The sequence below is a fragment of the Carettochelys insculpta genome, chromosome 19 (genome assembly GCF_033958435.1).
Source record: "Carettochelys insculpta isolate YL-2023 chromosome 19, ASM3395843v1, whole genome shotgun sequence".
Classification (NCBI taxonomy): Eukaryota; Metazoa; Chordata; order Testudines; family Carettochelyidae; genus Carettochelys; species Carettochelys insculpta.
The window spans coordinates 4,552,455-4,569,105 of NC_134155.1; the positions used below are offsets into that span (position 1 = coordinate 4,552,455).

General features: G+C 40.7%; 1 protein-coding gene across 2 annotated transcripts in view; it reads left to right on the plus strand.

Moving 5' to 3' along the window:
• Positions 1-2,898: 2,898 nt before the first annotated feature.
• Positions 2,899-16,651, plus strand: part of AKAP10 (A-kinase anchoring protein 10) — a 35,007-nt gene continuing 21,254 nt past the window's right edge. For both annotated transcript variants that reach the window (XM_075013990.1, XM_075013991.1), the window contains exons 1-3: positions 2,899-3,062; positions 12,393-12,440; positions 15,676-15,858. In XM_075013990.1, coding sequence (XP_074870091.1) covers positions 3,041-3,062; positions 12,393-12,440; positions 15,676-15,858 — 253 coding nt within the window. In that variant the 5' untranslated portion in view covers positions 2,899-3,040. The remainder of the gene's footprint in view (positions 3,063-12,392; positions 12,441-15,675; positions 15,859-16,651) is intronic.

Genomic DNA, 16,651 nt, shown 5'->3' on the forward strand with positions numbered 1-16,651 from the left:
TGGGAGTATTCATAACATGTTAAACTAAGTACATAGCTCTTCACAGGATGGCTGTTTTGCAACGATGGTGAAGGTATCTTGGTAGCAGATGTTAGCACCAATTAAATCCAGAGCTATTATTACACCTGTAGTTGAGGTTTGCCAGAATCCTACCGCAGAGGCAGGCTGTTGCATAATTGTCCTTTACGGTGTTTTACACTTTCCTCTGAAGCAACTGATACAAGCTACTGTCAGAAAGAGTTTATTGGGCTAAATGGGCAATAGATTTGGTAGAGAATGGCAGTTTTTATGCAGTTTTTATGTTCCTGTATTGTCAGAATTAGATTCTATGCTTCCCAGGGCAGAGAATTTAATTCTGTTTTCACAACTGTTTGTAAAGGACTTGGTACAGGTACAGAAATGATCATGGCAATGTTGTGTCATAACTGTAATGTCATTTGTGGTAGAGAAAGGGTAAGATTTGATTGTCCGACTGCAAAGAGGATTCTCTATTGAGGGTTCTGGAAACAGACTAAGTCTTCTTAACTGTCACTATCTGTGCATCCGAATGTCGCAAGTCAAAGTATCACTAAGTCCTGGGACAATGATCCCCCACTTTCACAGGCCTTGGGAGGCAGACCAGTCCTTGCCCACAGACAACCTGCCAACCTGAAGCAAATCCTAACCAGCAACTATACACCGCACCACAGTCACTCTAACTCAGGGACCCATCCATGCAACAAACCTCGTTGCCAGCTCTGCCCACATGTCTACACCAGCAGCACCATTACAGGACCAAACCAGATCAGCCACACCATAGTGGGTTCACTCAGCTGCACATCTACCAATATAATTTGTGCCAGCAATGCCCCTCTGCTATATACATCAGACAAACTGGACAGTCTCTACGTAAAAGGATAAATGCACACAAATCAGATATCAGAAATGGCAATATACAAAAACCCGTAGGAGAGCACTTCAATCTCCCAGGCCACACAGTAGCAGACTTAAAAGTAGCTATCCTACAGCAAAGAAATTTCAGGACCAGACTCCAAAGAGAAATTTCTGAGCTACAGTTCATCTGCAAATTCGATGCCCTCAGCCCAGGCTTAAACAAAGACTGTGAATGGCTGGCTAAATACAAAAGCAGCTTCCCCTCCCTTGGTGTTCACACCTCCAGATCAACTGCTGGTAGTAAGCCTCACCCTTGCTGACTGAGCTAACCTTGTTATCCCCACTCGTGCTCTGTCTTATTTATACCTGGCCCTGCAGCTTTCCAAGACCAGCATCTGATGAATTGAGTCTGTGCTCATGAAAGCTCATGCTCAAAACTTTTCTGTTAGTCTATAAGGTGCCACAGGACCCTTCGTTGCTGTTACAGATCCAGACTAACACAGCTGCCCCTCCGATACTTAAGTCCTGGTTGTGACTAGGTAGGGTGGGAACTTTTGCAGGCTATCCAAGGCCAGGATGGGAGAGAGACAAAGCGATGGCTTAATTTTGTACCAGAATGGCATTTTGACACAGCATGAAAGCACTGTGACAGTACTTCACTGTGAGGATGTCATCTGGCAAGGGCAAGGATTTGATCCATTGTGAGGTCCCGCGGCACGGAGGGTTGCCAGATCTCAAGGCAGAGGTGACATGTGTGAGGGGGTATGCTGGGTCATGTGCTACCTTATTTGCACGGAGCATGATTTGCTCCATGATTTGCACTGAGCATGTTCTGTAGCACTGCCAAAGCTGGCAGCCCTCACACTGACCCCCATCAGGCACAGGTCACCCCTGCCTCTAAGACTGTCCTGGAGTCACCAGGATATTTTTAATAAAAGATTATGTCATGCGATGAAACCTTCAGGAATATGTCCAACCACAACTGGCAGCCTTACGTGGTAGTAGTGGTGCATTGACATGGCTCTGTGACCCATCTCTAGTCTTCTCTGTAAGCTGGAAGGCTGCTTAGGAGAGAGTTTGCCATCCCCGATTGGCTGCACCCCCACAGATAACTTTTTGTTGGGTTGTTTCTACTTGTGGTGCACATTCCCACAGGCCTCAGTGCACTTAACATTTATTCGGTACCTGGATGAAAAAGACTAGAGAGAACCTAGCCCCGGTCAGTAGTGTTTTGTTACCAGGTGACCCAGTTATGATAGAGTGATGACATCACATCTCCCATGATGAGCTTCTGACCCAATGGGCATCACATCAAGGGACCCTGATACATTATGTTGTTGTTACACCAAAGCATGATGACATCATGTCACAGCCAGGCAAACACCACATCACAGAGGCTGAGTTAGCCCCACAGGGCAAAGGGACTTTCTCCTTCCCGCCCCCAGCCTTTAACAGGAGGACTGAACTCCCCCTATGCACAAAAAGCAGTCAAGTAGCACTTTAAAGACCAGCAAAATAGTTTATTAGGTGAGCTTTCGTGGGACAGACCCACAGACTGTTCTGGTCTGGCTATGGTCTGAAGAAGTGGGCCTGTCCCACGAAAGCTCACCTAATAAACTATTTTGCTAGTCTGTAAAGTGCTACTTGACTGCTTTCTGTTTTGATAGTGTATAGACTAGCACGGCTTCCTCTCTGTTACTATTCCCCCTATGCATGTCTGCGCTTCTTTGCCCATAGCCAAGATGTCGGCCTCGGCCTCACAAGAGCCTTCTGCCCTTACCCAAAATGGCTGCACAGCCACGCCAAGCCGGGGCATTTTGCCATTATCCAACATGGCTGCTGGTACTGCCTGCTTTTGCCCTCATCTAAGAGGGCGTCCCATACCTGGTCTGACGCCTAGGTAGCCATCTTGGGAGAGGTCAAGCGGCTTCGAGCATTGCCGCCCTGCTGTTTCCCGTCATGCCTCAGGCGCTCCTCTCTGCTCTCCTCCGTTTCCTCCGGAAGCGGGAGCCCGGCGGTGGCGGTTGTTGACAATATGGCGGCTGCTGGCGGCACCGCGGGAGGAAGAGGCGGAGGGAGTGGGAGCGGCAGCGGCAGGAGGAGGAAGGAGTCTCATTCATAGGGAGCCCGGCCCGCTGCCCCCAGCCCCCCCCCCAGGCGCAGCACCATGTCCTTCTTCAGGCGGAAAGGTGAGGGGCCGCCGGCCGGGACAGCGCATGGCCCGGGCAACGGGCGGGGGCAGCAGGTCTGAGGCGGGAGAGCTCGGGGGGAAGGAACGTAACGTGGGGGCAGGAGGCTGGGGAAGAGAAGAAACCGATATGGCGCTGTGAGGGACATTGTGGGGCAGGAGGCCTGTGGAGGGCGAATGGGACGGGGTCATTTGTGGGGGCAGGAGGCCCGTGGAGGGGAAAGGGGACGGGGACTTTGTGGGGGCAGGAGGCCCGTGGAGGGGAAAGGGGACGGGGACAGGGACATTAGGGGGGTAGGAGGCTCGTGCAGGGAGGAGGGACATGGGGGGTGGGCAAAAGGCCCGTGGAGAGGGAAGGGGACCGTGAAGGGGAAAGGGGATGCAGACATTTGCGGGACAGGAGGCCTGTGGAGGGAGAAGGGATGTGGGCGGAGGGACAGGAGGCCCATGGAGGGAGGAGGGGCATGGGGGGGTAGGAGGCCCATAGAGGGGGAAGGGGATGGGGATGGGGATATTTGGGGGGGCAAGAGGCCTGTGGAGGGAGGAGGGGCATGGGGGGCAGGAGGCCCATGGAGGGGGAAGGGGATTGGGACATTTGGGGGGGCAGGAGGACCATGAAGAGGGAAGGAGATGGGGAAATTTGGGGAAGCAGGAGGCCTGTGAAGGTGAAAGGGCATGGAGACTTTGGGGTTGGGGGGAGCAGGAGGCCCGTGGAGTGAGGAGGGATGGGGGGCGGGGACAAGCGACCTGGGGCTATGGGTGGTTGTAGGTGCCAGGGAGGGAACTGCTCTTTGACGTGCTGGACTTAGACCTTTTTGCTCTATGGGGTGGGAAGGAGGAGGCAGGACCTTGAACAGGAGATTGTAATGGGGAGTATTTGTTCCATAGTCCGCAACATGCCAGGGGGCTGCATATTCTTTCTCCTCTGGATGCCCATTTCCTTTCCGTGTCCACATTTACGGGGATGTCTGAGATATGTTGTCTTTGATGAATACTTCAAAACTATGAAGCATCTTATAAAACATTTTGCTGAAGCATGCAGTGCAAACAATCCTCAAAAAAGCAAGTTTAAAAATCTGATAACACTGATTCTATCTCCAAATGAGTAAGACCTGTCAGTTCTGCTTTACTTAAGTAACACCCCACCATTCTCACTCCATCCCAAAAAAAGCATGGACTGGGTTCTTATGAGTTTAAACTCCTTTATTCTGGCTTCTGCCTCAGAATGAGATGTCAGCTGCAGTGTCTCTACCCTGTATCAAGGATCTTGCTAGGACCTCAGGAAATCTAAGAGCACTTTGTCATAGATCCTATTTTTAAACCTTGGTGTTGCAGCTAGCTGTTTCATTCACTGGGATGCTTCTCAGAATGGCTGTAACTAGCAAGGTCAGAGTTTGCATTATCCTATTTAGTAATTCTTAACAAAAGCATGGTTTAATAGCTGTAAAACAGATTACTATGTTTCACATTTTTCTTTTCCTCTTTAAGTAGACTAATGCAAGTATATTTTTGCATTAGCCTACTTCATCTTGTTAAATTTTACCAAATTAAAATATCACTTGTGGTATAGCAAAACATAGCATCTTAGCTAACTTTATTGTGATAGTATCCTAAAGCCCTGCACGGTGAGTGTCCAGTGTGTTATCTGGAATTTACAAAGCATAACAAATATATTATTATTTTAAGAATTTTGGTTTCCTAATTCCTCTCTTAGTGCAATGAGTAATCAATGAGTTAATGGTTGAGATTTTGTTGCTTAATTGGTCTTAAGAAGTTATTTGGAACGTGGAGGGTGGGGTTTGTGTTTTTTGACATATGAGTGCTGAATTCCTCAGCTCAGTAATCTAGAAAAGCTACGTCAGTCAGCAAAGAAATGTAACTAACCCTTGCTGTGTTCAGAAAAATGAGGTAAAGAAACTAAATATTATTTTCCTTACTTGAAATAAATGGCATGCAGGACAGTTTGATATTCTATATAATTTCATTTACAAAAGATGAGTCATTTTAAGACAAAGGGTAAAACCTTACTTGAAATAAGTCTGTTGCATTTTTAGTTCAAAATGTACAATTGGAGATGCGTATATTTTGAGTTGAGGAAAACTATTTAAGCATGCTATTGGTGTTTGGGGACTAAGGTCTGCTCCTGAAAGGTGCCAAGAACTCTCAACTCCTATGGTAGTACAGTATGTACTTTCTAGAATTCCTAATGTTCAGTAATTTTCTATAACAAGCTATTTTTCAATCTTCAGACTCTTCCATATTTAACTGTTCTTCCAGTTAGTCAGTGTATCGAGCACCTGACCAAAAATGGCAGTATATGGATAATGACTGAAAGTGGCTAATAGCCAGAATTCAGTGGCCAACTCTCTCAACAGGACAGATCAAATGCCATTTGTGGCAATGGAGTCTGTTCAGTGAGAGTTGGCCACCCCTAAGCCAGGAGGTAACATAGACAATTAGAAATTATGATTTAAAATATGAGGTTTTAAAGACAAATATGTTTGATATTTTCCAAGTCAGTTTTATAGCGTTACTGCTTCCTCGTTCTTTGAATATAAATAATCTTGTTGCCGTTAGTGGTCTGCATCATTAGAAAATGAATGTTTAATACCACTAATTTGCACAGGGTAGGGTTTTTTAAAACGGAAATCACCTCAATGTTTGACAGGTAATAGAAGTGTTTTCCTTTGTGCTATGTAATCTGTAAAAATCAATATTGTCAGCTTGTGCTAATACTGTAGTTCAAGTAGCAGCACAATCATTCCTTTAAGAACTTCTACAGCAATTAAGTGGCTGATATGAATGCCTTATAAAATGTGCAGAAAAATGGATACAAACAGCAATTTTTGTCAGGGGGTGTTAGAAGACTGTGTGGCTGCATCTACACTACAGTGATTTGTTGACAGAAGTTACTGTTTAAAGACTTCTGTCAACAGATCACATCCACACACAAAAGCAGTTCAAAAGAGCCCTGCTGCTCTGTGGACAGAATGGCCAACTCAAAGCTCAGCAAACGGGATTATTCCTCATCAGGGAGAGGCAGAACAGAAGTGCCAAGTTTTGTTGACAGACTGTAGAGAAAAAGCATTTTCTGTGAGAAGTTCCAGGTTTTGTCAACAAAACAAACTGCCTGATATGAATGGTTTTCTGTTGTTTAGCCTCTTGGGCCTATCTAGGAGTAGGTGGCTTCTGTGTAGTCATTTGGGCCTGTCAATCTGTTTCTTTACTTCTCCAGGTGGGTAATTGTTTTATGAATGCATTGTAGAGATCTTGTAGTTTTTTGTTTCTGTCAGCATGATTGGAGCAGATGTGGTTGTATCTTAGGCTTTACTGTAGGTAATTGATGGTGTGATGTATCCAGGATGGAAGCTAGAGGCATGTAGGTAAGAGTAGCCATTCTACCCCCTGAGACTATTCCTCCCTAAGTGCAGACCTGCCCTCTTAGTCCTTTGAAAATGGAGGCTGCCTGTGGAAATATGACCCCCAATGTACTTGTCTATAGTTGTTCTGAACTGGCTTCAAACACGTGATATGACATCTGGAATGGTGGCAGCCAGATGAAAGCAGAATTCTTACAATGGTATTTTACTCATTGAAATGCAGCCTGTATACATGTATTATCATTCCTATAACTATTGTTTGTAAACTTGTTTTGCTTGTTACTGACAATAGTCTAGGATACTTAAACAGCCCATGTCACCATTTATACAGTAGGGAACAATTGGAACTGCATGCTGTAGTGCAGATATTAAGGTAATAACTAGTTAAAGAGTAACAACTTACCTTCACAGAGAAGTTGGCATGGAAGAACAATTAAGCAATCAGACAATGGAAGGCAGGGAAAACGGAGAAATCACTGTCACTGGAGGTAGTTGAGACGTGATGTGATGGATCAAGTATGTTCTAGGGAGAATGCGAATGATGCTAACTTGATGCAGTGTAACAAATTACGTACGTTAAATGTTACTGAGATAGAGAGGGATACCTGCTGATTTTTCCAGCCAATTTTTCGTCCAGGCAATAACATTCAATAATCTGTGTAAAACCTAGCCATCCTAAATATTTTAGTATCTGCAGCCAGTATAAATTGAGAGTGGAAAACAAGAATCCAGAGTTGCTTAATCAAGGTTTGAATTGCTTTATTCCATAATGAAGGAGCTAGACTCCAGTATAATTATAAAATGCTGAGTTGCCAATTCATGGGTCCACATCATTTATATTTCCCATTCTAATGGCTGTCAGACTAACAATGCTGCATTGACTATTGTGCAGAACAATTATATAACTGGAGACTGAAAGTGACTCTATAAAATATTTAAAGCTAACAGATTTTGCCAGTCTTACTTGAGTCCTTAACTCAATTAGGGTTTTGGGGTTTTTTGGAAAGTAAAAGGAAAATGAAATCCTTTATTTATTGTATTTTTCAAAAATACAATCTTATTTTTATGAAGCTAATTTTTTGGATTTCTTCAAATAAGGGACTATTACATTTTTTCCATTTTGTTTTTTAGTAATTTAAAAATGTCTTCATCCCTGTAAACTCTTACCATTGGCTGTTTTAACAAAAAAAGGGCTCTAGTCAATTTGGTTTCCGATGACATTTTCTTCTAGTTTTCCAATGATAAGCATTGATTTAGATGTGCCAAACTAGAGCATCACTTCAAATTTCGTCATTTTTCTCTCTTTTCTGTAAGGTTTATTGAGAAGCAATCCTATTCCATACTAATCCTGTGTTTCTGGCTCAACTTGGGTTCAGTCTTCTCCAACATTCCTCAAAACTGACATAACTGAGTGACTGTGCTTGATTTGGTGGTTCTGTCTCTTTTCTGTTTGGTTTTGTGAGAAGCTGTCCCATGCCAGACACATCCCATTTTCGTGGCACAACCAAACCATCATGTTGCTTTAAGTTATAAGAGGAAGCCGTATGCTGAATTTGGTGGTCCCAGCTCTTACTGTTTAGAGGCGTTCTTGATCAAACAAACACAATCTCTAGAATACATAGCAAATGTTTAAATCTGGAGAAGGAGCGTTTTAAAAATGTGCTCATATTTTGCAATAAACTTGATTTTAGTAGTTACTACTAATAGTCTAGTAGTTATTTGTATAGATTGTACTTGGATGATTTTCAAGGCCCGTGTTCCATGAATTGGCCATTTGTAAGTAATTTCTTTTAGTGTGTAGAGGCCAAAGAAGATTTCACTAGTAGCTTGTGAACTTAAATATTTATTTAGATGGAGCTGGGAGTTAAAAGCATATTTTCAAAACCACTTTCATTTTTTAACTGAGAGTCCAAACTATTTTGGTTGCTTAATTTTTTGTCAAATTGATCTTTAGGGTTTGTTTGTTTGTTTTGTAATTGACAAACCAATTTATTTACAGCTGTAAGATGCCGAAATTTTTTTTACTAAGATTTCTCCCTATAGTACTTGTGCTTCCACCTAAAATGGTTTTCAGGCACTTTATAAACAGAGAGACAGTTCCTGACCTAATGGGTTTACAACCTACACGTTTGCCATAAATACCAAAGGGTGTTTTAAATTATGTAATAAAATGCTAATATATACCAGAAATGTTACCTCTTAGGTTTAAACTAGTCTTTTTTTTTTTTCTTGCTAACCACACCAACTGCATAGGAATCTTCTATGCAAATTTCACAACTTGAGAGGAATTTATCTATGAAACCTGTCATCCCCTCAATCAGAACCTGTGTTTCTTAACTATGCTAATAAATAAAGTTTATAATAACATTGCAGGTGATGAATGTGCAACTATCCATATGTTAGATTTAGATAATAGCATCTGAGAGTTGTCTGAGTATATGGGGGGGAGGTGAGAGGACTGAGGTGCTTTGAAGTCTCTAAATTCCCACAAATTTGTCATATACTTCAACTATCAGTACTATGTTGGTAGAAGCTGAATACTTTTTTTGGGCAGTAATGCAGACTACAGGAAAGAAATAGGTGAAGAAATGACTTGACTAGATGAAGAAGCAGTTCTTACATGTGTCCTAGGTAAAGCAGCATATAGGTTCCTTTTCTTTATTGAAGTCTTTTGTATTTCATAGGTAGTGATCACCCATTTTAGGAAAACCCTCTTCTCCAGTGTATGGATTACAGGAGCCACATTGAAACTGGTAATGGTGTCATAAGTGAAAATCCACTAAGTGTCTGGTACTTGAATTTATTAAAATATCACCATATCGAGGAGGGTGGTAAATTTATTCATTCCAGGTAAAGAAATTCAAACCACTGTTTTCTATTTCTTGGTCAACCATAAAAATTAGAAGGCAGCGGTGAGCTTTGTCTGTAGATCAGAGGCAGAATATGGCCCCCTAAATATGTGCATGGTTAAACATAATCAGAAGAGCTTTTAACAGTATTTTACCAAATATACTGGTTCTTACAGAAATATAAAATGCAGGTTATTCTGCCTTTGGCAAATGCGAGGTTTTCATTTCAGTCAAGGTTGGTTCCATGTCTGCCGACTGACCTCTTTTGCTTTGCTTCAGAGATCAAATATAGCCTTAGCTGCCAAATAGTTTTGTTGTTAAGATTATTAGATTTCTGAACAGCAGTCACGTTCCCGGTATTGCTCTTCCGTGGAATGTTCTTTGTTCCTCAGCAGTAGGACGGGAGACCGAGGTTTGCCATTTTTAATTGGTTATGTCTCTTGTTGAATTAGGGTCACAAGAGCTGAAGAATGGAATCCTTCCATGCACCTGTTTATTACTCTTACCGACACAACTAGTTTTGAGATTATATTTATGCAAGAGCTTGTGAATTTTCCTACTGTGCCACATGTGCAACATGCAGTGCTTGTGAGTTGGATGCACACACAAAGTGTAATTGATTACTACTTGTGTTTTTTGCAGTAGTGCAAAAGGCTTGATCTTGTGAATGATGGAAGTTGCTGCTGTAGTGCCAAAGCTAGATAGCACTTTCAGTCTTGTAAATTGATCAGAGACTGAGAACAGACCAAAAATCTGTGCAGTGAATGCATTTAACAGAAGGTTCCCAAACTGGTCCACAGTGTGGTTGCAGTTCCTGGGAAGCTAATTTGTTGCATGGTGTTGGGTTCTTCTGATTTCCAGTTGCTACACTGAAAATTGTTAATGGCATGTAATCAGCTGATATAGATGCTACAAGGTAGGATCGGATGGTCCACAAGTGAGCTCACTAAGGGCTTGTACCTGTATGAGACTACTCAGGAAAATTAAGGTGAATCAGCTTAGTGTGTGAAATTAAAATATGTTTAAATCCCCATGTGGATGCTCTGAGGAGCAAGATTAATTACAGTGAACTAAGTCTGCTCTGTTCCTGATCGAGGGCATACCCACGTGGGGGCTTAACATTCCTTAATTTGCATGCATTAATTTCACATAGTTGGTTGATTCACCTTAACATTCCTAAGTAAAAAGCTCTGTGTAGCTCAAGAACTTGTCACTCTCACCCCTAGAAGTTGATCCAATAAAAGCCTTGCCTACCTTGTCCCCATGTACACATGCAATGCGTGTTTTATGGTTCCTGATCCAGCAGGTAGAAATGCTAAAAGAAGGAATCTTAAGATGTACACTGCATATTAGAGAGCTATAATGACAATTCGAAGATACCAAGTGGGAACGCATTCTCTTTTGAGTTTCATTTGCTATATATTTTGGGAGAGAATATTTAGAAGTTTTAAAGCTGATGAGTTAACTTTTGATTCTAAAAATTCTAAGTACTTCTTCACTTTCCTGGTTGGGTTAAGAGTCAAAGCAGGATGTGTGTCAATATCTTTGTAAGGTTTGCTTGCTTTATCTTGTACAGGTTTGTGTTCAGCCTCTCCCTGCTCTTCCTTACAGAGGTTGATTGTCTCAATCTTTTCAGAATTATTCTTAAAATTCCTTTTCCAGTCTATTTGCACTGGCCAGTTTCCCAGCTCCCCTGGGTGGCAGGTGGCCTGAAGTCAGGCACCAGCTCCCTGCCACTCAGAGTCACATTAACCTGAGATTCGTGCAACTTGAGTGCATGTATCTTGGGGTTCTGTTGTATTACATCTGGCTTGTTAAATTACCTTTTTACGTCTGGTCCTTTGTAAGAGTTTGTATTTGCAAATGTGCATCAGGATACATTCACAAATTTTTCTGTACTTTCTTGTTGTAACTGTGATTTATTTAGTCAGTTTAGTAATGATCTTAGACAACTAAAAATATGTATTTAACGCATCTGTGATCTAGTGTCCGATTTCAGGACTTCAGTTGTTCGTGTCCTAGCTGATTAAATCTATAGATATATTGTCCATAAATAAATCCTCTTTCACATTCCAGGGTATATAATGATAGTTTTGGGGAGTCATATACATATTTTTGCTTTTTGACATTGAAAGTTACATCTTCTGAACTTAATACAGATGACAGGAGTTAAAATAATTCTCAAAACAATGAAGTTTTAAATAAGTGTGTCCCACCCTCACATTAAGTTAAATATATACAGTTTAGGGACCGGATCTCATAAATATCCTTTAGGATCAACAGAAATCTGCGGTCCTAATGCAGTATTGACCAAACTTGAAAATCAGTAATGAATTAAAATCTGAGTTACCATAAATGTTTCAGATTAAATGTGAAAGTTTTACAAGATCTAATGTAGTCATTAGCATAAGTGAATATTGACAGAAGTAACCTGTACTTAAGCATTGCTGAAGCAAATGAAAATCCATATTACATGCTTTCTTAACCAACATAAATGCTTGCTGATTTTAGTTTTGCTGGTATTTTTTGTTTTGCTGTGAATTGATTGGTAAGTAGGTAGTCATATGTTACTTTGATAAATCAAGCTTTGACCAAAACCACCTACCATAATTCTACGTAGAAAAGTTGATTTGGTTATATTGGTATTATTTGAAAATATAACCTATTCTTATGAACTTCCCTATTACGAGATTAAGCTTTACTTTTGTACATGCTACTCTACCTTTTTGTTTATCACTGATCATTTTATTATTTTTCTTGGTCATCTTCAGTCTTTGTGCTTTGTTCTGTAGTGATCCTTACATTGGGATTTCTTCATTCTCTTCTTTCAGATCCTTTCTGAAAACCTCCACATTTTTCTATTAGATTTTGTTGTGCTTCAAGTTCAGTCAACTATCGTATTATTTATATGTGAGCAGTGTTTGTCAAAATGTGCTATTGTAAATTCTTATAGCACCTACTGCTGTGTAAAACCAGGGGTAGGGACAAGCTCCATTTGTGTCTGTGCAACAGTGGATGCATACTGGTGTTCAGATAATATTGTGAGGATATAATCACAATCACCTGAAATAGTTTTTAACCCCTTCCTTTTATATATTACAGTGAAAGGCAAAGAACAAGAGAAGACCACAGAGGTGAAAACAATTAAAAGTAAGCTCAAAATTTACTAAACTTCATGGAAAAATAAGATCTGCAACAATGCCATATTTTTATAGCCAAGCTGTTTGTTTCTATATCACTGAAGATGAATACACTGTGTAAATAAATAGCTAGTCTATCTCTAGGTGTCCTGTACTAATTTGAAAACTAATCTTTCCTGATAATGACCATTTGTCTAGAAGACTGGAAGGTTGTTTAATTTTTTCTTGAGTTTTATTTCAAAGTGATCATAAAATTCAATATATATCCAGTCAGCTTGCAAATGGCAGTTACTCCTTGTCGGCAGGAGATTGCTTTCTAATGTTCCCTGGGTGCTTTTTCTAATACGTAATTTATTGTGTAATTTTGATAATGTGACTTCTGCACTGCCTGGCTTACAAAACAAGAGGCCAGTGTCTTATCTTGCTTTTACTACAGATTGAAACTCTCTCTAGTTCGGCACTCTTGTGACTTGACTGGTGCCACAGGAGGTCAGTATTGTCTAGCAGCATTACCAACACTTCCACTGCTTACTGGGTGCTTAGAAGAGAATTAGGGGTAAATTAGAGTTAAATAACAGTACAGAACACTGAGAGCCAGGACTGGTGGTTCAAAATAAACTTTATGGGATCACAGGATACTTGGCCAGGTCCATAAGCGGTCATTTGGCTAACTAAAATCATGGTGAATGGTGCCAGACTAGAGAGGTTCAACCTGTAGTGTAAATATGAAGCAACTCAATTTGAGTCTGGAGTGTCTTCAAGTTTACACCAGTTGAATGAAGATCCAAATCTAGCTCGGAAAGAGCAGTGACCCTAACACTACGCTACATGCTATAGAAATTTTGTCATTATTGCTTAACTTAATGTAGAAGTTATTCCTTGATTTCTTGGCAGCACTTTGTGTTGTACCTTTAAACAATGAAAAAGGAATACAACTGATTTTTCAGTTTAAACATGTTCACTTTTTAGTTCAACTTCCCTTAAGTATTGCTACTGTAATTCAGATGCTTTTATGGGCCTTAATTATAACTTTATATGAATACTTTGTGAGGTATTATCTAAGCTTTAAGAAAAATGTACAAGCATTTGATTTATATTTGAAGTGCTGCAAGAAAGCAAATCATCCTAACCAAGTTAACAGGATGCCTTGCAATTATTTGTCAGAACTACAGATTGATAACTCCCTTATCCAGTGTGCTCTCATTCACCAATATCTCTTATCCAGCAGGATAATGGATGTTGCTGAACCAGAGAGCAGCTGCAGGAGTCCATCCAGGGGAACCGTGGAAGCCTTGTTGTGGGGAGTTGGCTGGGGAAGATAGCTCTGCCAGCAGCTCGGCAGCTGTGGGGGGGAATACAGCAGCCCTGTGGTAGGGATCTAGCTGGGCATTGTGCCCCACCAGAGCTCTGCCACACACAGGGAGCCACGCAGCCCTGTAGGAGTGTCACCTCCCAGCCTCTCTCCAGGCTGCTGGCCTGACCTCCCCTCATCTGACAAATCCTTTGTCTGGGACCACCCAAGGGTGCTGGATGAGGGAGGTATAACCTGTACTTATTAGTTCAAGCAGATTGCTAAGGACAGGCTGTGATATGGCCACTGTGTAAATTAAAATAAAACTTCAAATTCAATTAAATTTATTATAGAACAAGAACTGATGTTGAGCAAAATGGGAGTAGCTTCCCTGTTTGGCAGAACACTCTTCAGTGATCTGTATCATATGAGGTTAGAGATTTAACACTAGAAATTTTAGATTAGGTATTTCATCCTTGGAGTTCATTAAACATCAGTTCTGCTTATTATAAAACTAGGGGCCTTAAATCTATATCAGAAAGATTGAATCATTATCAAATGGGTCTCTCTACATTTTTCTCCTGCAAATAATCTTGAATTGCTGTTGTCAGCCATGCAACTAGCTGCTTTGAATAGTAAGCAGAATTTTAGTCCCAAATATTTCAGTTCAAGGAAAATCTCCATATATCTTACAAATTATCTTCAGCAATCACTTTCCAAAACCAGACTCCTGTGTTCACGTCTCTTCATTGATTCACATTCAAACAAGTGGAGAGGGAGACTATATTTAACCCAGTCATAGATTAGGAGTATTCTCTACGTAGTTAATACAGCAAAATAAAACCATATAGCCCTAGATTAAAAGTACGGAAAATAGATAACAAATAGTCAACAGAAAATTGGTAATTAAGTGAACAATATAAAAATCTAACCTGTAGTGTACTTTCATCTAATGAACAGAAAAGGCCCATTGAAACAAAACAGGATGTCATATCTAGGTTCAATAATCAGCTCATCATACCATTAATTCGAAGGCTCCTGTTGCCTGGGCATTTAAGTTTAATTCCAGGCTGTATGTGTCATTAAATATTATAAATATTAAAGAGGTGTGAAGAATTAAAGCAATTGAAATAAGTTTTCTTGACACATTGGTAAAATCCATTGTTACATAATAAGAAGAGGTAACTCTCTTTACATGGTATCCTAGTCAAACTTTATATGCAAGAAGTCTCCAACATTAATATTGGCAGATTGTTTCCTCTTTTTTCTCTTTTCACTTTGGCAACAGAGAAGATTTTTATTGTTATGGCAAATGTTTCGTCTGAGGAAACAAACCATACAGAGACTATTCTTCAAGTTCAAGGAGCCAGTATGATCCTTATTTTCATACTGCTGTGGCAGAGTTATACATTAACACTTATAATCTCAGTTTCAGATGAGCTTTTTGTTACTTCATTTGCTCATCATTGCTTACTTTGCTATCCTTTATTTTTTTCTATTAGCAAGCAAAGACCAAGGAAGTTTGGAAACATTAAATGTACCTATTTAATGTTGGTCTCAGAGTGAGGAGAGGGAATTGACCTAGATATCCTGAATGAGGCAGCTGAAGTTGCTCTGTAGGTTACTGAAAAAGCATAGGACTACTATGATAGCTGTTGTACATGAGGCAGGCGGACTCATGGGATTAACATTTCTTGTGTAAACTTAACATACTCATTGTTATCAGTTGAACAAATGAGATACCACAGTGAGAATGGGTATCGCTATCCCCAGGGCTTTAGTGATCTTATCATTGGCATGAAGAACCCACTTATTTCTAGTATCCCTGCTTCGATCAGATTATTAAGCAGGGACTGACACTCAGCAGTACAGATGGTATTTTTATAATAAGGATGTAATTGAGCTAACACTAACGCATCTCAAGGTACTTAGCATTGGATTGTTTTGATTCCAGCTGCAATACCAACACATTCCCCTCAAAGAAGCACTAGAAATCATGCCTTGTTGGAGGCTGCAGGACCAAGCCATGTGGCAATTAATGCCATCTCCGCCAACATGGACTCTCTTTCTCGTAGTCGGACAGCTGCTCTTAAGAAGCAGCCGAGTCACATGGAGGCTGCACACTTTGGCGACTTAGGTAAGACTTTGCTGTTCTTAATAAAGGTGAGCCATATCTTTCCATATCTTATGAATATTATATTTGCAGACCTGTATAGCAAGATAGTATTGAGTCAGGTAGCTTAGTAAGGTTAAAAATTAGATGCAAGAATAATAACTAAGTTACACTACAAATAACATGGATGATCTATTCAGTATAAAGCATACTGGTTACTCATTGGGATAAAAGAAAGTGGCCTGTCCTGTAGTTATTTACAATAATGTATAATTGTGAGAGTTTTGCATTTTCCTTTAAAACTGTATTGATATCATTGTCAAAGAGGATAGCCCACTACATGGGCTATGGTCTCTTCCACACTGATCCCTCCTATGTTCCTCGGTTGCAGGTTCCCTCTGAAAGTATGTATGTATTGATCTGTAGGCTTAGTACATTTGTAAATACTAAATTTCTGATTGCTTATTTTGTTTTCTGTTGAACTAACTAACCCCAGGATAGCCACAAGCTTAGATACTTAGGTTCTTAAACTGTACTCTTTGTGGTAATGTACACCAGGAGTTGAATTTCTCATTCTCTTGATTTAGGGCCATAGATCATCAATATTGGTAGTTGCCAGCCTGTGGTGGGCAAAATCAAAACTAATTGTAAGGCTGTTGAGGGACTAGCCCCTGCACTACTTATTTTTGTTGTGCTGCTGGCAGGGTAGAATCCAGTGCCTGCTGCAAGAGAGGACTTAAAAAAGAATCACTAAATAACCTAGTTGGTTTGTCTCCTATCTGGAATTACAGTAGCACTCGCCAATGGATCAGGTAAC